At 43.7% G+C, this 26,180-nt stretch overlaps 1 protein-coding gene and 1 long non-coding RNA gene across 2 annotated transcripts in view; one reads left to right on the top strand and one right to left on the bottom strand.

Annotated features, from left to right (window-relative positions):
- Positions 1–920: 920 nt before the first annotated feature.
- LOC105487336 (N-alpha-acetyltransferase 40-like) overlaps positions 921–26,180 on the bottom strand; it is a 137,176-nt gene continuing 111,916 nt past the window's right edge. Inside the window, exons 11-13 of the mRNA XM_071097702.1 lie at positions 4,932–4,978; positions 4,239–4,476; positions 921–4,059 (exon numbers count right to left, since the gene is read on the bottom strand). Coding sequence (XP_070953803.1) covers positions 4,417–4,476; positions 4,932–4,978 — 107 coding nt within the window. The 3' untranslated portion in view covers positions 921–4,059; positions 4,239–4,416. The remainder of the gene's footprint in view (positions 4,060–4,238; positions 4,477–4,931; positions 4,979–26,180) is intronic.
- LOC139363518 (uncharacterized) lies at positions 15,500–25,613 on the top strand. Its single transcript, XR_011624122.1, has 3 exons — positions 15,500–15,792; positions 21,357–21,453; positions 25,350–25,613. It is a non-coding gene; the product is annotated as an uncharacterized lncRNA (long non-coding RNA).

Raw genomic sequence — 26,180 nt, forward strand, 5'->3', positions numbered from 1 at the left:
TAATTCTGTTCCTAGATACATGCCAAAGAGAATTAAAAAGATACATCCACATAACAACCTGTACACAAAGGTTCACAGAGGGATTATTCATGATAGTCAAAAAGTGAAAACAACTCAAATGTCTATCGATTGATGAATGGATAAACAAAATGTGATCTATCCATACAATTGAATATTATTCAGCCATGAGAAGAATGAAAAACCAATATATACAACAACATGGATAAACCTTGAGGACATTATGCTAAATAAAATAAGCCAGACTCCAAAAGCCACATGTTATAGATTCCATTTATATGAAGTCTGGAAAGGCAAATCCATAGAGACAGAAAGTAGATTAGTGGTTGCCAATGGCTGGGAGGGGAGCATGGGAAGTGACAATTAATGGGGTTGGTGTTTCTTTCTGGGAGTAATAAAAATGTCCTGAAATTAGTGGTGATGGCTGCAAAACTTTGTGATTATGTTAAAAACTGTCAAATTTTGCACTTTTAAAAGGCAAATTTTAAGGAATATTAATTACATCTCAGTAAAAAAAAATGCTCAGGTGTAGAAGAGAGGAAGGAAAGAAGGATGGAAGGAAGGAGGGAAGGAAGGAATGAAGAAAGGAAGGAAGGAAGGAAGGAAGGAAGGAAGGAAGGAAGGAAGGAAGGAAGGAAGGAAGGAAAGAAGGAAGGGAGAAAGAGAGAGGAAGAGAGGGAGGGAGGGAGGGAGGGAGGGAGGAAGGAAGGAAGGAAGGAAGGAAGGAAGGAAGGAAGGAAGGAAGGAAGGGAGGGAGGGAGGGAGGGAGGGAGGGAGGAAGGGAGGAAGGAAGGAAGGAAGGGAGGGAGGGAGGGAGGGAGGGAGGGAGGAAGGAAGGAAGGAAGGAAGGAAAGAAGGAAGGAAGGAAGGAAAGAAGGAAGGGAGGGAGGGAGGGAGGGAAATAGAGAAAGAGAGAGAGAATAACACTTTTAGAAGTGTGTTGTCTGGCCCGACAGTGCAACCCAGACTCTTCCAAGAAAAAAGGGGGGCATGTCCCCCACAGAGAACGAGAAGGGTGGTCTCCATTGTCTCACGTATTAGGGTTTTTCACTCAGACTAAACCAATAGGATGGATGGACAGATGATACATAATGAGAGAGGATTCATTAGGAAAAACGGCTCATGTGATTCTGGAGGCTGAGAAGTCCCACGAACTGTAAGCCGGAGGCCCAGGGAAGTCAATAGTGTGGCTCAGACCAACACTAAGGCCTGAGAACCCTGTGGGGTACGTGCAAGTTCCAGAGCTGAAGGCCAAAGAACCTGGAGTGCTGGTGTCCAAGGGTAGGAGGAGAAGGGTGTCCCAGCTCCAGAAGAAGGGAAAATTTACCCCTCCTCTGCCTTTTTGTTCTATCAGGACTCTCAGCAGATTGGCTGGTGCCCGCCCACATCAGGTGAGGGCGGATCTTCCTTACTCAGTCCTCTGATTCAAATCTCAATCTCTTCTGGAAACACCCTCACAGACTTACCAAGAAATAATGCTTTGCCAGCTATCTGGGTACCCCATAATCTAGGCAAGTCGACACCTAAAATGAACCATCACATTACTTATGCTCAGGCAGTTCAGACGCCTGTACCTAGAGCTAGTGCAAAGAACACTCCTGTCCGGGCTTCAAGAATCTCCGCTATCAAACCTGGGACTCCTTGTAGCCCACATTTGACCTTCCCATGCTTCAATATTCTGGAAACCAGGTCATACCTAAGAAATGTAATAGGTTTCTACATGTTACCCAGATCCAAAACCTGAATGACCTTAAAGAATTCAAATTGCAAAGGAAGCAATCCACACTTTACAAATATGTTCACTGCAGCACTCCTTACAAAACTGAACACCTAGAAACAACCTAACTAACAACAGGGAAAATCATGGTACATCCTTACAATGGAATAGTATAGAACTCAAAGTCATGACTGTAAGAGCTTTTAGTGATATGGGAAATGCTATGATCATGACAAGCAGAACATAAAATGTAAGCTACCAAATCATAGTGTATGGCGTTCTCAACTATGGTAAAAAATGTATATATATACTTGCCTTAAGAAATATAAGGATTTTCAGCAACCTCCACCAAAAAAAGAAGAAAAAAGGAATATGAGGATTCAGCCAGAGGTGAGAGATGTTTAAAAAGAAAGAAAGAAGAAAGAAATACGGGAAGACATATGCCATAATATTGTTAATGATCATCTTTAGCGGGTGGATGTTTTACTCTTTTCATAATAAAATTTTCTTCTCAAAATTTCCACAATAGACATGTAATCCTTTTGTTATCAGGAAAAAAAGGAATCATATGGGAGGGAAATTCCAGGTAGGAAAGTAGAAGAAATGTAACAGAACGTCAAATGTGCCACCAGGGATGAGCTGGAAGAGCTCATTGACCTCCTGGCTGGCACTGCGGCATCCCATGCAGAGAAGCAAAAGTGCAAGGAATGGTGTCTGCTTGGACATGCACAGGGTCGCGGCATCCCATCAGAGAAGCAAAAGTGCGAGGAATGGTGTCTGCTTGGACGTGCACAGGGTCCCTCACAGGGCTTAAGGAATGACTTGTGGATTCAGGCCTCCTTCTGGTTGGGGAGCCTCACCGAGCGTTGACCAGGAGCAAGCATACCATGGATCTAGTGGGCTGCCAGCAGGTGCAACCAGGTGGATTAACCAGATTGGTAATGAGGACTTGCAGAATTTCTTTTTCTTTTCTTTTTTTTTTCTTTCTTTTTTTTTTTTTTTTTTTTTGAGACAGAGTCTTGCTCTATCACCCAGGCTGGAATGCAGTGGTGCAATCTCAGCTCACTGCAAGCTCCACCTCCCGGGTTCACGCCATTCTCCTGCCTCAGCCTCCCAAGTAGCTGGGACTACAGGTGCCCGCCACCACGCCTGGCTAATTTTTTGTACTTTTAGTAGAGATGGGGTTTCACCGTGTTAGCCAGGATGGCCTTGATCTCCTGACCTTGTGATCTGCCTGCCTCAATCTCCCAAAGTGCTGGGATTACAGGCGTGAGCTACTGCACCTGGCGAGGACTTATAGAATTTCTAAAACCATTTCCTATACATTATTTCTTTTCACCTTTATGACACCTAAGATAAGGATCAATTTTTACCTCCATGATATAGACAAGGAAAATGTGCCTATATCAGTGAAGTTAACTGTAGATGCAGTAATAGATAAATCTCAAATTATCAGGGGCTCAGCACAATAAAAGTGTATTCCCTGCTAACACACAGGCACACCCACAGACCACTTCTGGCACGGTGGCTTTTCATGTGGTGTTTCAGGACCCAGGCCCCTTCTATCTGTGGCTCTGTCCTTCTCTACTCATCAGCACCTTCTCTCTCCAGCAGGTAGGGGAAGAGCTGGAGTCGGGGAGCACGTGGACATGTCAATGGCCAGGTCTGGGCACAGCAGACGTGCCTCCCATGGACATCCCATTGGCCAGAGTCAGTCGTGGGGGCGTTCCTGGCTTCTCCCCTGTGCTCAGTGGAAAAGTAAATGATTTGAGGATGAACAAGCCATCTCTGCCAGAGTCCCAGCGTGTAAGGCATTGGTTGAAGGCCACACAGCTAATAAGAGACAAAGCAAAGACTCAAAGTCAGGGCTATGGTGTCCTCGTCTACCTGGTCATCCTGCCCTCTTGCAGGTCCCTGGAGTCTCTCCCTTCAGTGATGTTCAATAGACCCCGGCTATGAGCATCCACTCAGGGCCTTGATGCCAGCATGACCACTGAAAGGGGTAAAAAAAAAGTCTAATGAAAACAATGATTTTAAATACAAACCCATCAATAATTCTTGTACAATATTTTTCCCTAGGTTTTATTCTTCCTTGATTAACTCCTGCAACTCCCCATCAAACATAACACCAGTTGTAACACAATTCCTTTCTGTGCTTATGATCTGTGTTGCCATATAGAGGTTGTGTTTGCAAGAGTGACCTTTCAAAGGCTCCTGCCCTGCTTCTGAGGGCCCCTCCTAGCCAGTGGGATCTGCTGCCACTGGTTGGAGGGTGGTGCTGGATTCTGCCTTGTGTTCTGAATGGTCATTGTTTCCAGGAATGTCTGCAAAAAAAAACAAAAAAAAAACAAAAACAAAAACAAAAAAAAAAAAAACAGAGAGAGAAAGAAAGAAGAAAGAAAAAGCTAAGTATAAATATGAACTGGGCTGACTAATCATCACCATTAACCAAAAGATTTATCATCCAAACATGGCTTAAAGAAATACAGATACCTGGATATACCTATTTACTTATAAACATTTATTTAAATAAATGAGCAGGGATCCAATTAATATCATCTTGACGGTTCAAACACATTTTCTTATCTGACCACCACATGAACCCTGCTGAGACAGTTTTCCTTTCCTTGTTATGTCAATGGTGGCTGGTGATATTGGATGGTGAGTAAGTGGGTTGGTGTTTATCTTCTTGGCAACCTCTTGCTGCTGGAAACCTTTTGCTCCCTGAACCTGTTTCTTGTCTGTAGAGTGAAGAAAGAGCAAAAATTAGTAAAAATAATAATAATAATAATAATAATACACCTACTTCTTAGCATCTGTAAGAGAATTGAATGGGATAATAGATTTACAGCATCTGGGACATGATCAGAGTGACTATTTCAGTTACAATTAATGAAATGGAGACTCAGATGGGTAATTTTCTCAAAGCCAGATAGCCAGTGAGTGGTAAGGCTGAGATTTGAACCCAGGTCCATCTAAGTCTAATGCCTGAACTCCTTTTACCTGCTGCTGACTCTTTCTACTAGGAAACTAGTTCGCAGAGAACTAGCTCCTAGTTCGCGGGAAGCATCCTTTCCACTTAATTCGTAAAATATCTCAATCACTGTGTAATCAAGCTCTATGACTTTTCAGCATTGCTCTTCGTTCCAGCTTCTTGAACTGAAAGCTGAGCTCATGTATGTGCAATCTCTCTCACCTGGGATGAATGCTCATCTGGAAATACTGGAGTTTCTGGAGCCATCTCTGAAAAACGCAGCAAAAATGGATCAGGGTCTCCACCCACCTCAGCCCACTGAGCTCGTGGTGAGGGCTAGAGGACAGCAGCAGAGGGAGAGAGTATGCCATCTGGAGCCACAGGCCCCTAGCACCAGCTCCACCACGGAACAGCTGTTTATCCCCTCTGAGTCTCAGTTTCCTGAACTGTGAAATGGAGACACCTATAACACACCTGTTTGCCTCACAAGGTTGAGAGCATTGGTTGAAGTCAAGCCGCTAAAAGCACACTGCAAACTGTAAAGTTCTATATGATTTGTTTTTACCAACCAAACCACAATCCATTGCCAACCATTCTTCAAATAAGAGACAGATTTCTGGCCAGCCGTGGTGGCTCATGCCTGTAATCCCAGCACTTTGGGAGGCTGAGGCGGGCAGATCACTTGAGGTCAGGAGTTCAAGACCAGCCTGGCCAACATGGTGAAACCCCGTCTCTATTAAAAATACAAAAATTAGCCAGGTGTGGTGGCGGGCACCTGTGATCTCAGCTACTTGGGAGGCTGAGGCAGGAGAATTGCTTGAACCCAGGAGGCAAATCTTGCAGTGAGCCGAGATCACACCATTACACTCCACCCTGGCGTGATGGAGTGAGGCTTCGTCTCAAAAAAATAAAAAATAAAATAAAAAAATAAAAAAGAATGAAAAAAAGAGAGACAGATTTCTTTCCCTTAGCCATAATCATGACTAATATACTCCAGGATGTTTTGCATTTTCCTAGGCTTCAAACAAAACTAAACCCAAACAAGAATGTTGAAGCGGTCCTTAATTCCACAGTTCTAGTGGAGTATCTCCTGTGCGAGGCCCTGGGCTGAGCGTGCTGTGGAAGGCAAATATGACTAAGACTTAGCCCTCTGCTTGAGGAGCTCATGGCCTGGTGGGAGAGTTCAGACAACTACATGAAGTGTGTCATACCAGAAGAGGGGAACAAATAAAGTGTTAGAAAAGTGTAAGGAGGCAGAGCTTACTATTAGTTTAGTGAACTCAAGAAAAGCCTTTTGGAGGAGAGAACATTTGAACTGAGCCTTAAAAGTTGACTAATATTTGGGCAAGTAAAAATAACCACTTGAAAGCCAAGCCAGGTGTAATCCCAGCTACTCAGAAGGCTGAGATGGGAGGATCACTTGAGCCCAGGTGTAATCCCAGCTACTCAGAAGGCTGAGAGGGGAGGATCACTTGAGCCCAGGTGTAATCCCAGCTACTCAGAAGGCTGAGAGGGGAGGATCACTTGAGCCCAGGTGTAATCCCAGCTACTCAGAAGGCTGAGATGGGAGGATCACTTGAGCCCAGGTGTAATCCCAGCTACTCAGAAGGCTGAGATGGGAGGATCACTTGAGCCCAGGTGTAATCCCAGCTACTCAGAAGGCTGAGATGGGAGGATCACTTGAGCCCAGGTGTAATCCCAGCTACTCAGAAGGCTGAGATGGGAGGATCACTTGAGCCCAGGTGTAATCCCAGCTACTCAGAAGGCTGAGATGGGAGGATCACTTGAGCCCAGGAGTTCAAGGCCAGCCTGGGCAGCATAGTGAGACTCCATTTCTAGAAAAAAGAAAGAGAGAACCACGTAAGCAAAGGTTTGGGGCAGAAAAACGTAGGCTATGTAGGCAAACAGGAGACAGACTTGGACTTGACTGACTCAAAGGGCACATAAAGAAGAGGCTGGGGAGCAGAGACACATAAGTGGGAATTGAAAGCCAGCCTCGTGGCTTGTTTTTTGAAAAGGAAATAGAAAATTGATCCAGCAAGAGATTGCAGAATGGTCTGGAGCAGAGGGAGACCCAAGGCAGACAACACATTTCCGAGTTCATTGCAGTGGGCCAAATACCAGGAAACTCTGAATGAGGACAGCAGCAGTGGGAACAGGAAGATGCCTTGTAAGAATAAAATCCAAAAGATGTGTCAGAAAAAATAGCAGAAAAGACCTGGGACTGTAAAGCCTGGTAAGCAAATGGAGGTTTGTTTCACTATTTCCAAAGCTTCACAGATTCATCCGTGCAACAAAGATGGGTCAGACGCATGCTGGGGTGGAAGGTACAGCAGTGAGCAAGACAGACAGGATCCCTGTGGGGCTCGCGTGTTCAGGAGGCAAAACCTGACCAAGTAACTCAGTGCAGAAACACGGTGGGCACATGGCAGTGTCCCTGAGGCGGGGCCAGGGAGGAGGGGAGCTATCCAGGGAGGTAGGGGGCCTCTCTGAGGAAGTGGCATTTCATCTAAACTTAAATAATGAGCATGGAACAGCTGGATGAAAGTGGGGGAGAAGCGATCTTCAAGACTTTTTATTCAAATAGCATTTTAAGGAGTTACTGTTTGTTTATTTATTTTTGAGAGAGGGTCTCATTTGGTCACCCAGGCTGGAGTGCAGTGGCGTGATCAGAATTCACTGCAGCCTCAAACTTCTGGGCTCAGGCGGTCCTCCCACCTCAGCTTCCTGAGCAACTGGGACTACAGATGCACACCACCATGCCCAGATAATTTTTTACTTTTCCATAGCTGTGTTGCCCGGGCTAGTCTTAAACTCCTGGCCTCAAGTGACCCTCTCACCTCAGCCTCCCAAAGCACTGAACTACAGCCGTGAGCCACTGAGGCCTGGCCATGGGAGGTACGTTTTGGTGTCAAGACACCAAGGTCCTTCTGTGGCCCGAAACAAGGGAAAATCTCTTATTTACTATCCTATGGAATATCCTGTGTCTTGCATACAGTATACTCCCAACCTCTGATAATGTCTTCTTTCTCCCAACGTAGCTATGAGACAGTTTCCCATCTTTTCTTCCAAACAGCTGGCCTTTGGATGTCCACATGGGTTTTCATTTTCTCCAAAAATCCAGCTTAATAGGTAATACTTATTACCAAACTTAAGCGTCCCAGAAGCTCATAGACACTAGATAAACAAGACTTGTTCATCAATGTAGAATATGACAAATGTCCCTGGTCCATTTAAGAGAACACAGGGTAGCTTTTAGAATAAGACAGGTGAACTTTTCTATCCAAAGGGTGAGTCAGCCCATCTGGTATGACAAATGCTGTTCCTGGCTTCATTCCTTGCCTGAGACCATTTGCCAAAACCTTTTTCATGAATCAGTAGTGAAGATAATCTAAGCTGCTCCCAGTAGACTCACTAGTGCATAGGTTCCAGGCATAGGACATCAATTTGGTTTGGTTATAAAATTTAATATTCTACAACTCACACAGAATCTAATTCATTTGCCATCTGGTTTGGGAAGAAAGACCTCTGGAAACATTCGGGGGCCTTCAGGATTAATATTTCTCATCTTCTTCCCGGTCTTCCTCAAGACCTTTCCATTCACACTAAAAGGTAATAATCTACCTGGAGTATTACCCTTTATTTCAAAAGCGGTAAGTTCATTCCACCTGGTTTACTTTGTAATATATCTATGGATTTTCTCATTCTCTTACCCTAACAGTTTCAAGCCACATTAAATGTTCTCTACCCCATCCTTGAGGGCTGTGAGTGTATAAACACATCACGTTACAACCTAATTATCTTAAAACACCATTTTATACTTTCGTAACCTGAAAGGTTTACAAAACACCTTCACTTACGTTATCTCAATTTGTTCTCATGCTGACCCTGAGAACACTCCTATGAAACAGGAAAATCATGTATTGTTATTTGCATTTTACAGATGAGGCTATTAAAGCCCAGGAAGGTGACATGGTCAAGATCTGGGATTCCTTCTTTGGTCTTCAGTGTGTGTCCTGCCTAAAACACTTAACAGCCCTCATCCTCAGTACCTCACTAGATTAGGGTGATGTCCCCTAACCTCAGCATTCCAGATTTTCTATCTAGTTTTCCAACTTTGTCTTCTCCAATATCAACCATCTGTTCCAATGCAGCTGGTGTTTCTAGTGTTATCTGAGTCTCTCATGCCCTGGAGGGCCTTAACTGGCTGCTCTGCATCCCCCTAGGAGCTGGTGGGTGGGCTGCAGGGAGCCTGAGTACCCTGCAGGGATGCAAGTGGCACTCTGCATGTACGTGCTTGTGTGCATTTGTCTGAATTCATAACTTTCATTAGATCCACAAAGAGGTCTGTGGCATTCTCCCCCTAAAAAAGGTTAAAATCAATTTCATACAGTTTTCCTTGCCCCTAAATGTCCTTTCCACTCCTCTTGACCTATTTAATGCTATACCTCTCAATATTTTCAGAACTTAAAGCCAACTACTAACATTAGTGATCTGTAAATGTCCCTTTCTAGACTAGTTTATTTGTTCTTTCCTTTCCAAGGATTAATTCAAAGAGGGAGAAGCTGAAGTATTCCTAGGGTGGCTTTTACATATGCAAATAACATGCCATAACTTATCCCAATTGATAGAACAATTAGTTGTAAACCTTAATCATTCCCTCCAGGATTGATTTAAATCCTTCCATTAGCACAATGGTCCTGTGTGATAAAGAGCATAAACAGCTCAATAGATACATCTAACCACATTGATACAGATAGGGTATCAGTTATGAAAACTATACTCTCCTCTGTAAGGATTGTGTAATGATATTCCAGATGAACAAAAATAGCAAAGGTTCAGCCATTTCCCTAGACACCAAAACAGGCCTCACTGCTTATGGGGCCCAGAGGACATAATGAGCCTTGTAAGAACAGATTTTCTTTGGGAAGTATCTTAGTGCATTTTGTGTTCCTTATAAGAGAATACCTGAAACAGGGTAATTTATAAAGAAATAATATTTATCTTCTACAGTTCTGGGAGCTGGGAAGCCCAAGGTCGAGGAATCACATCTGGTGAGGGCCTTCTGTCTGGCAGGACTCTGCAGAGCCCTGAGGTGATGCAGGACATTATATGGTAAGGAGGCTGAGTGTGCTGGCTCTGGTCTCTCTTCCTCTTCTCTTAGAACCAACAGCTGCACTCCCATGGTGATATAGTTATATGTGTGCTCCTCCAAAACACATGTTGAAATGTGATCTCCAGTGTTGAAGGTGGGCCTAGTGGGGGGTGTCTCAGTCATGGGGGTGGATTCCTCATGAATAGTTTGGTGCTATCCTAATGATAATGAGTGAATTCTTACTTTGAGTTCACACAAGATCTGATTGTTAAAAGAGTGTAGCACTTCCCTCCTCTCTCTCTTGCTTTCTCTCTCACTGTGTGATTTGCTGGCTCCCACTTTGCTTTTTACCATGAATAAAAGCTCCATGAGGTCTCATTGGAAGCTGAGCAGATGCCAGCACCATGCATCCTGTATAGTCTACAGAACTGTGAGCCAATTAAACTTTTCTTCTATGTAAATTACTCAAACTCAGGTATTTCTTTACAGCAACACAAAAACGAACTAATACAGACAGTTGATATCGAGCAGGGCATCATTATAAAGATACCTGAAGATGTGGAAGTGGCTTTGGAACTGGGTAACAGGCAGAGGTTTAAAGAGATTAGAGGGCTTAGAAGACAGGAAAATTAGGGAAATTTTGGAAGTTCTTAGAGACTGGTTAAATGGATGTGACAGCTGAGCTTGATCAGAAAAGTCCTATAGCCATGGCATCTGTATTAGTCATGGTTCTCCAGAGAAACAGAACCAATAGGAGATATAAACATATGTTTATCTAGGGAGAGATTTATTATAAGGAATTGGTTCATGTGATTATGGAGGCTGAGGAGCCCCATAGTTTGCAGTCTGCATGCTGGAGACCCAGGACAGCTGGTGGTGTAGCTAGAAGGCCTGAGAACCACAGAGCTGATGGTGCAGATTCTAGTCTTGAGTTGAAGGCTGAGAACCAGGAGTGCTGAAAGCAGGGGAATATCATCAGTCAGACAGAATTCAAACTTCTTCTTCCCTTTTATCCTATTCAGGCCCTCAACACATGGGACAAGGCCCCCCCTCACTGGGGAAGGCCATCTACTTCACTCAGGCTGCCGATTCAATGCTAATTTCTTCCAGAAATGCCCTTGCAAACACCCAGACTGACCACATATTTGGCCATCCCACAGCTCCGCCAAGTTGACCCATATAATGAACTATCACAGCAGCTACTGGATGCTGCAGCCGACTCATCAGTGTCTCCCTCAGGAGGGTTTGAGAATCCTGCTACTTGTCATCAGGAAAGGATATTTTCTCATTCTCATCAATATCTATCCCAAACCTTAAGTCCTTACTCCCAACCATCTCCATCTTCTTCATTTGCAGGAGACAAACGTCACCCACTTGAGCCTATGGAGCCCAAAAAGCCTAAACACCTACTCTTCTGCTTCCTCCATTCTCAGAGGATGGGGTGCTGTTTCCCTTTTCTAGACCAACCCCTCCATCCTTGCCCCTCATCTAGTCCATCTCCCTAGAGCCTTGATCTACCACATTTAGCAGACAGTACTCCGTCTTCAGACTCTTCTCTTGTGACACTACAGTTGACCCTTGAACAACATTGGTTTGAACAGCGTGGGTCCACTTATGCGTGGATTTTTTTTCAATAAAAGTTACACCAAGTGTGCCTGCTTCTCCTGCTTCCCCTTCCACCTCCTCCACCTCTTCTATCTTTGTCACCCCTGAGACAGCAAGATCAACCCCTCTTCTTCCCTCTCTTCCTCAGCCTACTCAATGTGAAGACAATGAGGATAAACACCTTCATGATGATTCATTTCCACTTAGTGAACAGCACATATATTTTCTCTTCTTTATGATTTTTCTTAACAACACTTTATTTTCTCTAGCTTAATTTATTGTAAGAATACAGTACATAATACATATAACACAGAAAATATGCATTAATTGTCTGTTTATGTTATTTGTAAGGCTTTGTGTCAGCAGTAAGTGATTAGTAGTTAAGTTTGGGGGAAATCAAAATTATATATATGCAGATTTTCCACTGCGAGAGGAGCCAGGGCTCCTAACCTCTGCATTGTTCAGAGACCAACTATACCTTCTTTTGAAGCTCACACCACTGGCATACACCACCTGCCATTTTTTTTCCTTAGTCACCACCTCCAAACCCCTGCACCATCCCTGTGGCCATTATTCTATGTCATTAACTCCTGACTCTGGTGACCCTTCCCCTCTTTGTCTTTCCTTCATTTTGGTAACTTCACCATCCTTGTGAATGTCCTAGCCCTTAGAAGTTTGATGCCCTCTGCAGCAACCTTTTCCTTCCTCTCTAGCAGTCGCCCTCTCCCAAGATCACACCCTAGACCTTGTCTTCACTAATAACTATGCTATGCCTGAAATCCCTTTTTCAAATATCCCATAATCTGATCGCCACCTCTCATCCTTCAAACATATTGGTTCTAGTAGCACCACAACATAATTTTTTACCTTATCAAGACTGGCAGTCTATAAGCCACAACTTTTTGCAATGTTCATCATATAATTAAAATCATCAACTTGTAATCACTCTCAATTTCCTCGTCCTTTTCTCTCTTCCTCAGACATAGCAGGAAAAAGTCAAGACTGAGAAAATCTACTTTTGTGTGATTTCATCCAAGCAACCAAACACTGCTCAAGAAAAACTACACGATTTGGCTGGTTGGTTGGACAAGTTCAAAACCATGAATATCGAAAGGACACCCATGCTCCCCAGCAATCCTACCACCCAGTGAGTTTGCTTTCACACTCTCCTTGGGGACGACGGTATACTCTCTCTCTCCTCAAATCTCTTTTACTGTCTCCACTCTCAGCTCATGGACTTAGCTCATCTTTATGGGAAAAATAGAAGCACTCTATAGTTTGATGGCAGCATAATTAAGTCCCCAGCCCTGAGCTCTAAACTTGTGTATCCAACAGAAGACTCAACGTCTTCCTTTGGATGTCTGATAAGCACCTCAAACTTAGCGTATCCAAACAGCACTCCTAATTTCTCCCAAAGAAACTGTTTCTGGACCTGTTTTTTCAGTCTCAGCAAATAGCTCCACTTTCTACGCTGCTGCTTATTGAAGGGCTTACAGCCTTCCTATATGGCCCCGTTGTTTGCTGCCTAGGCAATATCCACTCTCCTCTTCTTCCTTATTAACATGACTTGAGTCCGGGGGGGTCAATGTGACAAGCCAAAATGTTTACCTCCCCAAACTTATTTACAGAGAAGACTGGTCATGTGACCTCAGTTTTGGCCAATGAGATATACTCAGACGTTCCTGGGTGGGCTTTCCGAGGAAGCTCTTAAAAAGGGAAGACCCACTGGGTATTACTGCTTTTGTCATTCCTCCTTTCTCTTTCTTCTTGGCTAAAATGCACGCATGACGCCTGGAGGCACAGCAGCCATCTCACCAGCAGAACCAAAGTCTCACAGGTAGGAATGGGTCCGGGTCCCTGATGGCATCACGGGGCAGCTGTATTAGCCTTGCACTGCCCATCGATGGACTTTTTTGTTGCTTTTGAACAAATTAATCCCTATTTGCTTAAGCCATTACAATGAGGTTCCTGTTATGTGCAGCTGACTGCAATTTTAAATGCATGACACTGTTGAAAACACAGGGCAATCCTTGCTTCAGAACTAACCATCTCCTCCCAAGACAGGTAGACACTTTTACTGGGTGTTCATTCCAACTGGTTTCTAAAAAAAATGAGTTCTTAAACCCAAATGAGTTCCTAAATATACCTTTTCTCCTTTTTCCTACACTTAGGACACTAAGTTCTCCAGCTTTGGTTTTGAGTTGCCACAAAAATATCTGTTTTTCTCCCCATGATTTCCCCACTAATACCTTTGGAAACTGGCATTTGGGATCCTCACATGTTCATTTGTGTGAGGTTTTTGTCCATCTAAGCCCCCCTCCATGTACATACACATCAGAGATTTCCTAAGCTAAAGTTCTTCTTTTTAACAAGCACCTATATGGTTCTCACTATTAATATGTGCCAAAACCCTGGTATAAGTGTTTTACAAATACAAACTCACTTCGTTTTCACAACACCCAGGTACTATCTTTATCTCCATTATTGAGATGAGGAACTGAGGCACAGAGAGGTTAACTAAATTTTTCAGTATTGCTAAGCTAGTAAATAGCAGAACTGAGTTCAAACCCAGGCTTCAGAGACAGTGCACCATGCTAAGCTCACATGAATGGGGAAAAACTAAACTAACCAACCAAACACAGAAACAGCAAATATTCTTGCAGAACTTGAAAACCCACCACATTTAAACCACTGTCTAAACTGCAAAGAAATCCAGGAATTAAATAACACACGTTCTGTATTTTCCAAGAGCTTACAACAGAGCAGAGAGGACCCATGTATCCAATCACTTACCGAAAGCAAAGCGTGATGACTCCTCTGGGATGAAAAGAGGCACAGAGTACACACTTAGACCATGTAGGGACATGGGATGGCATTACGATGACATTTCCCGGGAAGCATCCAGATGTCCCCGTCCAGGTTGTGATGGGGCCATGGCGAACAATTTTTCTCAGCAAAACGCAGCCATCTCACCAGCAGAACCAAAGTCGCACAGGTAGGAACGGGAAGCAGAACGGGTCCGGGTCCCTGACGGCATCACGGGGCAGCTGTGTTAGCCTTGCACTGCCCGTCTATGGACTTCTTGTTGCTTTTGAACAAGTTAATCCCTATTTGCTTAAGCCATTACAATGAGGTTCCTATTATGTGCAACTCTCAGCTTCATTGGCTGTGTGACTTTGGTCAACTCACTTCCTTTCTGGGACTTGGACTTCAGCATATACAGAATGAGGGATCTGGATTTTACAAGTTACTTCCCGTTTGACAGTTGGTGGGCTGATGTTTTCGGCAATGTTTTGGTTATGGAGCCTCACGTTACTCATTCTGTAAGCCCCAGGCTAGAGCTTCTGTCCTTCCAGTTGGCTGTGATGTAGATTAATATTATTTTTAAATTGGGAACCGCTTTCCATGTCCATAAACATAACACTATGTCATGATTTTAATGCCTGCATAATATTATGTTGTATATACTCTACTTCATTTAACCAGTCTTGTTTTATTCACAGCTAGATTGTTTCCACATTTGCTGCCATGAATATCTGTGTATCCATATCTTTATGCCATGTCCAATTACTTCCCAAGAAAAATTCCCAGAAGTGATTTTTTTTATGTCAAAGGGAAAGCACATTTTAAAGATTTTTGGTGCCAAATGTCTCCCTGAAAATTTGCCCTTTTTACACTTGAATGTATGTGAGTTCTTTCTTTCTCCCCATAACTTCATCAACCTGCAGTACCAATTTAAAAATAAAATAAAAAAGAAGAAAATAAAAGAAGAAAAGTTTTTGCCATTTTCCTGGAAAAAATATTTTTATTGGCTTAAGTTGTGTTTCCTTGATTACTAGTGGTGTTATCAGTGTTTCCTAGGCTTACAGGCCAGTCAGTCCTTTATTAGTGAATGGGCTATGTGATGGTTAATATTAGGTGTCAACTTGATTGGATTGAAGGATGCCTAGATGGGTGGTAAAGTAGTTTCTGGGTGTGTCTGTGAGGGTGTTGCCAGAGGAGATTGACATTTGAGTCAGTGGACTGGGAGAGGAAGAGCCACCCCCAATGTGGGTGGGCACCATCCAGTCAGCTGCCAGTGTGGCTAGAACAAAACAGATGGAAGAAGGTGGGGTAAGCTGGCTTGCAGAATCTTCTGGCTTTCATCTTTCTCCTGTGCTGGGTGCTTCCTCCCGTTCCTCCTGCCCTTGGACATCAGACTCCAGGTTCTTCGGCCTTTGGACTCTGGGACTTACACTAGTGGTTTGCTGGAGGGTCTTGGACCTTTGGCTGCACTGTCAGCTTCCCTGCTTTTGAGGCTTCTGGACTCGGACTAAGCTGCTACTGGCTGCTTTCTTCCCCAGCTTGCAGATGGCCTATTGTGGGACTTCACCTTGTGAACATGTGAGCGCATTCTCCCTAACAAACTCCCTTTCATATATACATATATCCTATTAGTTCTCTTCTTCTGGAGAACTCTGACTAATGCAGGCTATTTATGGCCTTTATCCATTTCTCTGTTGGTGCTATTCATATTTTGCTTATTGATTTAGAAAGCAATATATTTTGCATTTTTTATTTTATTACTGTTATATTGTATAGCTATTTTAAAGCTATTAACCCATGATTTATTATGTGTGTTGTAAATATTTTCTTCATTTTATTGTTTGCTTTTTAATATTTTTCTATGGTTCTTTAGTTGAGCTGAATCAGTTAACTAAAGTAGGCAAAGGTTTTCTGTCGAGGGTTGGATAGCAAATATTTTAGGCTTTATAGGCCCTACAGTCTCTGATACAACCACTCGACTCTGCTGCTGTAGCTACAGACAATTCATTAATAAATGGACATGGCTGTGTTCCAACAAAACTTTATTTACAAAAACAGGTAGCAGGCAGCTGGATTTGGCCTACAGGTTGTAGCTTGCTAACCCCCAATCTGTACAACTGTTTAATATTCCCCCTGAGGTTCTGATGGTTACCCTTCTAACTTTAGCAATATCTCATCCTTACTCAGATCTGTTCCTTGAGGAAACCCACAATGAGTGGGACACAGAGCCTGCAATCCGCGAATTGTCTCTTTCCCAGGACAGTACACCATGTCTATGCCATTCAATCAGTGCTGCTTTGTTCAGAGCAACAACCCCCAACCTTTTTGGCACCAGGGACCGGTTTTGTGGAAGACAATTTTTCCACGGGGGGCGGGGAGTAGCTGCGGATGGGGTGGGAGAATTCAATTCTTATAAGGAGCTCATAAGGAGTGTGCAACTTAGATCCCTCACATTTGCAGTTCACAATAAAGTTTGCACTCCTGTGAGACTCCAATGCTGCCACTGATCTTACAGGAGGCGGAGCCCAGGTGGTAATGCTCACTCGCCCAACGCTCCCTTCCTGCTTGCGGCCTGGTTCCAAACAGGCCAGAGACCGGTACCAGTCTACGGCTTGGGGTTGGGGACCCCTGGTTTAGAAGACCAAATGCTGCCATGGTTCTAAATCTTTACTTCTAATTTGTCATTTTATGAAATAAAAAGGTAAGATCATTCCTTGATTTCATATTTCTTTTGAGTTTTTCCAAAACATATTTTGGAAAAAGATTATTTCCCGTATTTCCAAAGAAAAATCGTGACTGTCTCTGATCTGAGTTTCCATAAATTCATTGTTTCACTTAATCACATGTGGCATTTGCCACTGTCTTATGGGTTCGGTTTCTGAGGCTGGCTCCTTAGAGATGCATATTTTCCCTTTGGTTCCTTGCCTGCCATCAGGATGGCTGCCAACAGATGAAATACAGGGCCTTGGTAACGGCCTGTGATCTGAATTATTAGACGTCCTCTAAGTACATTCAAGTGAGAAAAAAAGACAGTATCACACTTTCCTGCTCAATTATACGTTTCATTTTATGTTACAAAGATAATACTTTATTAAGACAGACAAGCATAAGTATTCAAAAGAACTAAAATTACTAAATTTAAACTGATAACGTACTACTGAGATTATTCTTTAAAGAAGGTAAAACACTGAGGTAATGATAGGAGAAACACAGTTAATGTTTTGGAATATTTACTATGTGCCAAAACTATGCTAAGTACTTTTCAATCATTCACTTATTTAACCCTTACAACCCTACAGAGTGTATCCTAAAATCAACCCATTTTATAGACAAAGTAACTGATGCTTATAGATACGCATTTCGTGCTTATGTTCACACAGCTAATAACGGAGCACAAACTTAAAACCTGGTGTGTCTAAATTCAGGGTACATGCTTTTTAAATTGCTTTTCTCAATAATTCTGAATCATAATTCTTAAAAAGTCCTCCCCTCTCCATACCCCCCATAATAGTAGTAGCAGCAAGAGATGTTTGTAGAGTGCTCAGTATGTGCCAGGCCTTGTTCTAAGGGTTTTCCATGTACTAACCTACTAATCCTCCTGTTGACGAAGAGTCAGACTCTGTAAAACTATTTTAAGAGATTTATTCTGAGCCAAACATGAGTGACCATAGCCCATGACACAGCCCTCAGGGGGTCCTGAAAACATGTGCCCAAGGTGGTTGGGGTACCGCTTGGTTTTATATATTTTTGGGAGGCATGAGACATCAATCAAATACATTTAAGAAATATTCCGATAGCAGACTTCAGAGAGAGCAGGTTGTAAAATATTTCTTATTGGACTTAAAAGGGTGCCTGGCTCTTAGTTGTTTATCTCCTGGATCTGGAAAGGAAGGAAGGAAAACAAGAGGAAAAGGGAATTCTCTACAGAATGTGGATTTTTCCCACAAGAGACTTTGCAGGGCAATTTCAAGATATGGCAGAGAAACATGTTTTGGGGTCAAACATTTTATTTTCTTCCTCGTTATACCAGAGTCAGATTGGAAAGTAAGTCACGATATATAGGGTTAAATAAAACCCATCTGATGAGAATTTATTGCTTGTAGGGTATGACTCCCCAGACCCCTTAGATAGGAATTTGGGCAAGATTAAAAAATCAGAGCTTAGTCCACGCTCCTTAAAACCTTTATTGGGTAGGTACTATAAGCATCCCCATTTTTCACATGAGGAAACTGAGGCACAGAAAAGTTAAGTTGGTAAATATCAGAGCCAGGAGTTAAACCCAGACAGTCCTAGCTGGCTTCAGAATCCATGCTTGTAACAGCCATGGTTCAGTTATAGGATGTTTAGAAATCACAGGAAAACATGAAATCACTAACCACTGTCAATTACAGCTTAATATATCTCTTGTTGATTTGAAGAGGATACACAGTTTCATTCTAAAGCATATCAAGTAATCCCAGCTACTCGGGAGACTGAGGCAGGCGAATTGCTTGAACCCAGGAGGCAGAGGCTGCAGTGAGCTGACATCGCGCCACTGCACTCCAGCCTGGGTGACAGAGCCAGACTCTGTCTTGAAAATAAATAAATAAAATTTAAAAAATAAAGCATATCAAGTTTTTCTTTCTGTTGGCCCTTCCCATGGCTTTTGGTGGCAAAATCCCTTGCAAAACAGCTTTCTTCCAGTCTTAGAACACTTTGAGCAAGTATGGTCCTCCAACTACTTCCAAATTAGGGCCTTATGTTGCTTTCTTAGAATGACCCCATCATCTGTTTGAGAAGCAAGTATTCTTGAAATTTTTTGTATGCAAATTAAAAAGGAACATACAATCCTACCATCGACTTAGATAACTTGCTATTGGGAAAGCAGTGATTTCTGTGTTAGTTCTTCCTAGCAGAAGGAAGTCATTTCCCTTTCTTTTAACCTGGGCGGTTTGCTCTGTGAAGTTGCCACTGAAGTTGGTCCTCATATTTGTTCCTTGGAAGTCATCAGTAATTCTGACACAGCCCGCTTGAGCAAGAAAGCTTTCAATTAGCAACATAGGCTTATCAGTTCATAATTTTTTATAACGCACATGAAATGAACATAACAGTTTGAAACATGGAAGAAAGAGGTTTAGCCCAGTCCAGACACGAGCTTGCAGTCTAGAGAGGAGAGGCATGCTTCGTGAGACACTGTGCACCCATGGTGGGCATGCTACTGCAAGCTGATGCCCTGGGGACATTTGGTGGCAGTTTTAAGGTGTGTCCCAAGACCTTCATTACAACCATCTTTTCCGTATCACCCCTACCATTGCTAAATGTGCCTTCACTCCAACCTGTGAATGAGCTGGGCCTATACCTAAGGGACTGGCCAAGTTACTTCGAATAAGCTCTCACGCAATTGAAACAGGACATTAGGGCTGACCTGATAAATGATTGCAAAAGGAATTTTTGATAATGAAAATCCTAGCCTGGGCACAGTGGTTCATGCCTGTAGTCCCAGCACTTTGGGCGGCCGAGGCAGGTGGATCACCTGAGATCAGGAGTTCAAAACCAACCTGGCCAACATGGTGAAACCCCGTCTCTACTAAAAATACAAAAATTAGTGTGGTGGTGGGTGCCTGTGATCCCAGCTACTCAGGAGGCTAAGATATGAGAATCACTTGAACCCGGGAGGAGGAGGTTTCTGTGAGCCGAGATCACATCACTGCACTCCAGCCTGGACAACAAAGAGAAAAACTCTGTCTAAAAAAAAAAAAAGAAGAAGAAGAAGACGAAAAAAAAATCTTAGTGTGTCACAAGTGGAGGGTTTTGACCCCTGTTGTCAGCCAAAGCCTTTGACAATGGAGATAGACAAGGAGGGGCCACTGAGGGGCAGCCCGGGAGCTTACTGAGAATGAAGCTGTCATTCTTTGGCTGACAAAGTGTAATTTGCTAACCATCCTGCCAAATAGGCGTGCTCCATCCTGCCAAATAGGGGCTGACTATTCTATTATCTCTAGTCCCACCTTTCTGGATTTAAGAGCCTCAGAGGCTGGTTTATAGTTTACACTTCAGTGAGATCTCAGATCAATTCCAACATGCGGGGAAATCCAATAAGCAGGGACACTGAAATTTATATGTTTATTTAAAGCTTGCTGTGAAACAATTACATGAATCTCACTTATAATCATCTATTACAGTTTATAAGTTACTATCCACAGCAGATTTTGCTTGAGACAGGAAAATAAATTATGTTCTCAGCATCTTGTAGAATGTCTGTCTGACAGTTCAAGATGAGAAGCTGTGAAGTCCCCTCACGAAAGTATGAAACCAGGGGCTGCATTGATTACAGCTGTCGTGTGTGTGTGTGTGTGTGTGCGCGTGCGCACGCGTGTGTGTGTTCTCCACTTCAGTGAACGGAGAGCACAGTTAAGGAGCAGGATGCTGCAATCAGTCAACCAACTGCTATCTAGTGACGTCTTCTCTGTTCAGGGCAGTCTGCTAGCTCTCCAGGGGCATACGGAAGCCCAAGGCAGCACCCTTTCAGGAAACTGAACACCCATGTAACAATAATAGTAACACCACAAGACAGAATGTGCTGATGTTCAAAGGAAGATGAAACAATAGGCATTGCAGGAGAAAGACAAGTGCCTGCTGGGTGACCCAGGAAGACTTCCTAGAGAGGATGGAATTTGGCATGGGTTCTGAGAGTGGGTGGTGTTTGAGAGGCAGGGACAGGGACATCCAGGAGGGGAAACCACCTGAGCCGAGGCACAGAGCGGCAGTGCCTGATGCCTGAGGTATGTTGGGGAAGAGCAGTGGCTCTCACTGGGGACAGAGGACTGGGGTAAGAAAATGAGGGGTTAGGCCAGAGAGGAGGTACAGTGGGGAAAGGTTGGAATGCTGCCCTTTCTCTGTATCAGAAACACTCTTCTAACAGGTACCGATCTAGAGTACCTATTAGAACGCCTTTACCCTGAGAGCTGCTCAGGGGAACTTCAGAAGCCTCCTCCAGGTTCTGAGAGACCCTTGGGAACCCCACAGTCTTGTACAGTAATTGGTTCCCTTGTGCCCTGCATGAGTGACTGAGGAATTAAGTAAGACACCGTTCACCTCAACATGGGTAGATATTATGTAGAAATTCCACCTTCAGATCTCTCCTCTTCATCATTATTTTTTAGATGAATGCACTGAGAAGCCAGCAACAGCATCAGAACGTCTCTCGCCCTCACACAAGGAGCAAACGAAGCAGAACATCAAAAGGATGGTGCTAGAGCTGTAAGGAGAAACTTCATTCGTGTGTTTCATGAGCTGCTGTTATTTTGCCAGGCAAGGGGCTGGGCCTCGGAGATACAGCAATGAAACGGACCAGGCAAGATCCAAAGCTTCATGAAACTTGCAAACCATTGAACAAGATAGATAGTAAACAAATTAATGCATAGATAAAAGTTGGAAAGAAATATGCAGGCAAAGTTTTGGGAGCTATCAGAGACTACAACAGGGAAGGTCAGGAAATGCCTATTGGAGCAGGTGACGTTGAGGCTGAAATCTGAAGGGCCAGTGAGCATTAGCCCAGTGAAGGGAGTAGGAGGAAGAGCATTTGCTCCTTCGCTCATTGCTTACTCTCTATGCCTGGATACCTTCTTTAGTTATCTTGATGACCTTAGAGACTACAGTGACTCTATGGCTCTAATTCCCTGAAGGCTGAGACAGTCTATACAGCCTGAAGTGAGTCTACAGTATTTTTTTTCTCTTCATAATATACAGGCACCTCCCACATCCCAAGATGTAGCTATGTTGGCAGGCCTTGGGTATTTGCAGGTGCTGCAGTGGGTCTTCCCACAGTTCGCTTTACAGTTAACCTGAGACAGTGCTTGCTTGAACCCACCTACAGGCTGTTCAATCTTTGTCCTCAGACCTCATCATCTTTCACATTGTAGGACACTTCCTTTCTGAAATTCTGCCCTTGTCTCCATGTCACCATTTTTCCTCCGTTCAAATTCTCTGGCAACTTCTCCATCTGCTGTTTTCCATGCTATCAGCTGAGATCAGGTCTTGGCTAGAAGCAGAGGCCCACAATAGCAGTGGCTTACACAAGATGGAAATCCATCTCTCCCTCACGTAAAAGCCTGGGGATTGGCAATCCAGGGCAGGCATAGCAGATTCCCAAAATCATCTAGAGGCCTGGCCCCGTGCTAGCCTTTGCTGCTCCATCTTAAGGTGGAACACATCCTTGTGGTCCAAGAAGACTGCTAGAACTCCAGCCCTTCACATCAAGATTCTAGGAAGCAGGATGAAACTTTGGACAAATAAAAAGGTGACAAAAGAAGCCAAATGTCTATTAGGACAGGTTCCTGGAAGCGATTACATGACACTCACTCTTTTAAAAAATATATCTATTTTTAATTGATATATCATAATTGTGTATTCTTAAATCTCCTGGCCAAAACTTAGTCCCATGGTTACATCTAGTGATAAAAGAACGTGGAATATATAGTTTTTATTTCAGATAATTCTGTGCTCAACTAAAAATGTGGGTTTTGTCATGGAAAAAGATGAGAATGAATAATAATAAACAATCATCTTGATGGGTATGTCTAGTTGCTTGGTTGTGGTGATGGCATTATAGGTATATGCATATATCCAAACTCATCACGATATATGTAGCAAATGTGTGCAATTTTTGTATATCAATCATACCTCAATAAAGCTTAAAAAAAAGATAAGTGTGAAAGCACTGATCTGTGCTACACACCGATGAATGTGGCTGTCATCAAGAATTTCGACTTGTATAGTCCCAAACTTGCCAGTCTCATCCAACTGGGACTGTGTGCAGACGATGTCCACATTTCTCACTTCCTTTTTTTTTTCTGAGAGTCTAACTCTGTTGCCCAGGCTGGAGGTCGGTGACGTGATCTTGGCTCACTGCAACCTCCTGCTCCTGAGGTTCAAGCAATTCTCCTGCCTCAGCCTCCTGAGTAGCTGGGATTACAGGTGCCCACCACCATGCCCAGCTAATGTTTATATTTTAAGTAGAGACAGGGTTTCACCATGTTGGCCAGGCTGGTCTCAAAACCATGACCTATAGTGATCCTCCCGCCTTGGCCTCCCAAAGTTCTGGGATTACAGGCTGGACCCACTACACCTGGCCCACATTTCTCACTTCTTGACTTTCTCCTAAGCTCAATCACTGCATTCCAACTATCTGCAGTATACCTCCACCTGCTTGTCTATAGATCTCAAAGTCAACACCTCCAAAATGTCAATCATTCAATTCCTTCCCACATCCTGCCTTTCTTCTCCTGTGTTTTTACGCTGTCATAAGAGTGATCCCAGGCTTTCCTCCACTCAACACACACTACTAAGCTCCTACTGCCTGAGATACTCCATTCCAAGTGCTTGGGATACATTGTGGAACAAAACAGACACACACACACTGAGTGCCCGTCTGAGGAGCTGGTATTCTAACTTCCTCCTGTTTTGCCTCAGTCTTCTTCATACCCTTCATTCTAGGCAAACTGAGTTACCTGCTATGTTCATGCAGGACCTGTCCTTTGTGTTCTGACTCTTTCCAGAATGTTCTTTTGTTGATGTCTTACTAGCAGTGGCTCTCAACCAGGGTGATTTTACCTGGAGACATTTTTGGTTGTCACAGCCGGATGGGGTCCTATTGGTATGCTGGTGGGTAGTAAGCCAGGGATGCTGCTAACCATCCTGCAATGTACGGCAACCTCACAGTAAAAAAAAGATCTGGTCCGAAGTCAGTAGTGCTGAGATTGAGAAACCCTGTACTAGAGTCAGGTCATATGTATCCTCCAATGCCAGCTCTAATGTCACTTTCATGAAATGTCCATGACGTTTTTCTCCCATTTCTGTGTGCTCAAACCTATCTATGTCTCTGCTGAAATCCTAGTTCCCCTGTGTGTACCTCAGTGATGACGCTCATCGCTTTTCACAGGCCGTAAAAGTCAACAAGGCTGAATTTACACCTGATTCATCTGAGTTCTCGGGGGCTAGCACACAGCTTAAGCCTACAGCAAAAAGGCGCTCAAATACGTGTTCTGTGTAGGAGTGGGAAATACGCAAGTGTCTGTCTCTTCTCCCAGACTGCATTTCCTAGGAATTAGACTGAAGATTCTCGCTTCAGAAGGGAAACTGCCAGACTCCTTCAGCCACATCTGGAAGTTTCAACTGGCATCAAGCCACAAGAAAGACTCTGCCTCTACCGGCCTGAAAGGGAAAGGGCCAGTGGAAAAAAGAGACTAAAAAACATGGCAGGAAATATGACTCTGTGCACCCTCAGAGGCTCCCTGCAAAAGTAATCAAAAGCAGGAAGAACCTTTGCTTAGATGGGAGCTTGACCAGCTTTGCAAGTGGGTTAGGGCAACAAGTAACCTCAGCTGCCCTTGGAATCCTCACAAAGCAGCAACCAGGAGCCATGTGCAGCTAGCTGCACCCAGGGCAAGCTCCCAGCCAAGGAGCTCTGTGCTGTTTCTGGGCCACTCCTGGTGAGGGCCTGAGCACAGACCTTGCTGTGGCTGAGTTTAGGATGGTGTGTCAACTATCACTTATTCACTGAAGTGTTTTTGGCCAAGTCCTTGAGTTGTCTGGGAGGCTGGAGCGTCCTGGCAAGCCTGGAAAACTGTGGAATCTAAACAAACTGGCTCAGTTATCTCAGGTTCCTGTTGAATCCAAATGTGCCAGCTTTAGCCTTCTCATCTAGCTGCTGAAAGCCAGGAGCTCTGCTAGGCACCGTTGTTAATCCTCCTGGCAGCTGAAATGGCAATAAGGTCTGCGGGGTCCCAGTTCTGAATCTCTGAAAGCAGGCACAAGGGAGCTTTGGGGCTTTTGCAAAAGGAGTGATTGAAGTCAGATGGAGGAGAAGAAAATGGCTCAAAGCTGCAGTCAAAGCCCAAAGCCACAGAGCTTTCGGTGAGCACTTTACTGCTAGATCCGTGCCACTGGGGAGTATCTGTCACTCATCCAACTTAACGCAGAACAGACTCAACAATTAGTTAGGTCTCTTACCATCACCTAATTCTCTGCTTCCACGTGCACCTAATTCTCTGTTTCCACGTTCGTGCACTATGGCGGGGTTGAATGTTGAGAGAGGGTGGGCCAGGAGGAAGCCTGCTAACACGTTTTCTTTTTTTTTTTCTTTTTCCTTTATGCAGGATTTTGGAGGCTTAAGCAGGAAGCAGAGAGTGGGTGTGCTTTCCAGGAAGGAAACAGTGGTACGGGGCGTGGACCATGTGGTTGGTTTTCTGCTTTAAGTTTCAGCCATGGGATGACTCTAACTCGATGTCCTAAATCAGCCTGTCCAATGGAAATAAAGTACCAGCCGCAAATGCAAGCCACAAATGTAATTTTAAATTTTCTCATAGCCACATTAAAAAATGTAAAGAGAAATGAATGTAATTAATTTTAATAAAATTAATTTAAGCCAAAATATCAAAAATATCATTTCAACATGTAATCAATGTGAACAATATTATTAATAAGACACCTTACCTCATTTTATTATACAAAGTCTTTGTAGGCCGGGCGCGGTGGCTCAAGCCTGTAATCCCAGCACTTTGGGAGGCCGAGACGGGCGGATCACGAGGTCAGGAGATCGAGACCATCCTGGCGAACACGGTGAAACCCCGTCTGTACTAAAAAATACAAAAAACTAGCCGGGCGAGGTGGCGGGCGCCTGTAGTCCCAGCTACTCGGGAGGCTGAGCCAGGAGAATGGCGGGAACCCGGGAGGCGGAGCTTGCAGTGAGCTGAGATCTGGCCACTGCACTCCAGCCTGGGCGACAGAGCGAGACTCCGTCTCAAAAAAAAAAAAAACAAAGTCTTTGTAATTCATTGTATATTTTATACTTACAGAATATGTCAATTTGAACTAGCCACGTTTCAAAGGCTTAATACCCTTGTTTGAAATGCTCACCTGCAGTGCAAACCCAGAATAATTTAGTCCTTTCACAAGGCACCAATTGGTGCCCAGGCACTAGCATATGA

This window comes from Macaca nemestrina, chromosome 5 (assembly GCF_043159975.1).
Source record: "Macaca nemestrina isolate mMacNem1 chromosome 5, mMacNem.hap1, whole genome shotgun sequence".
Taxonomy (NCBI): domain Eukaryota; kingdom Metazoa; phylum Chordata; class Mammalia; order Primates; family Cercopithecidae; genus Macaca; species Macaca nemestrina.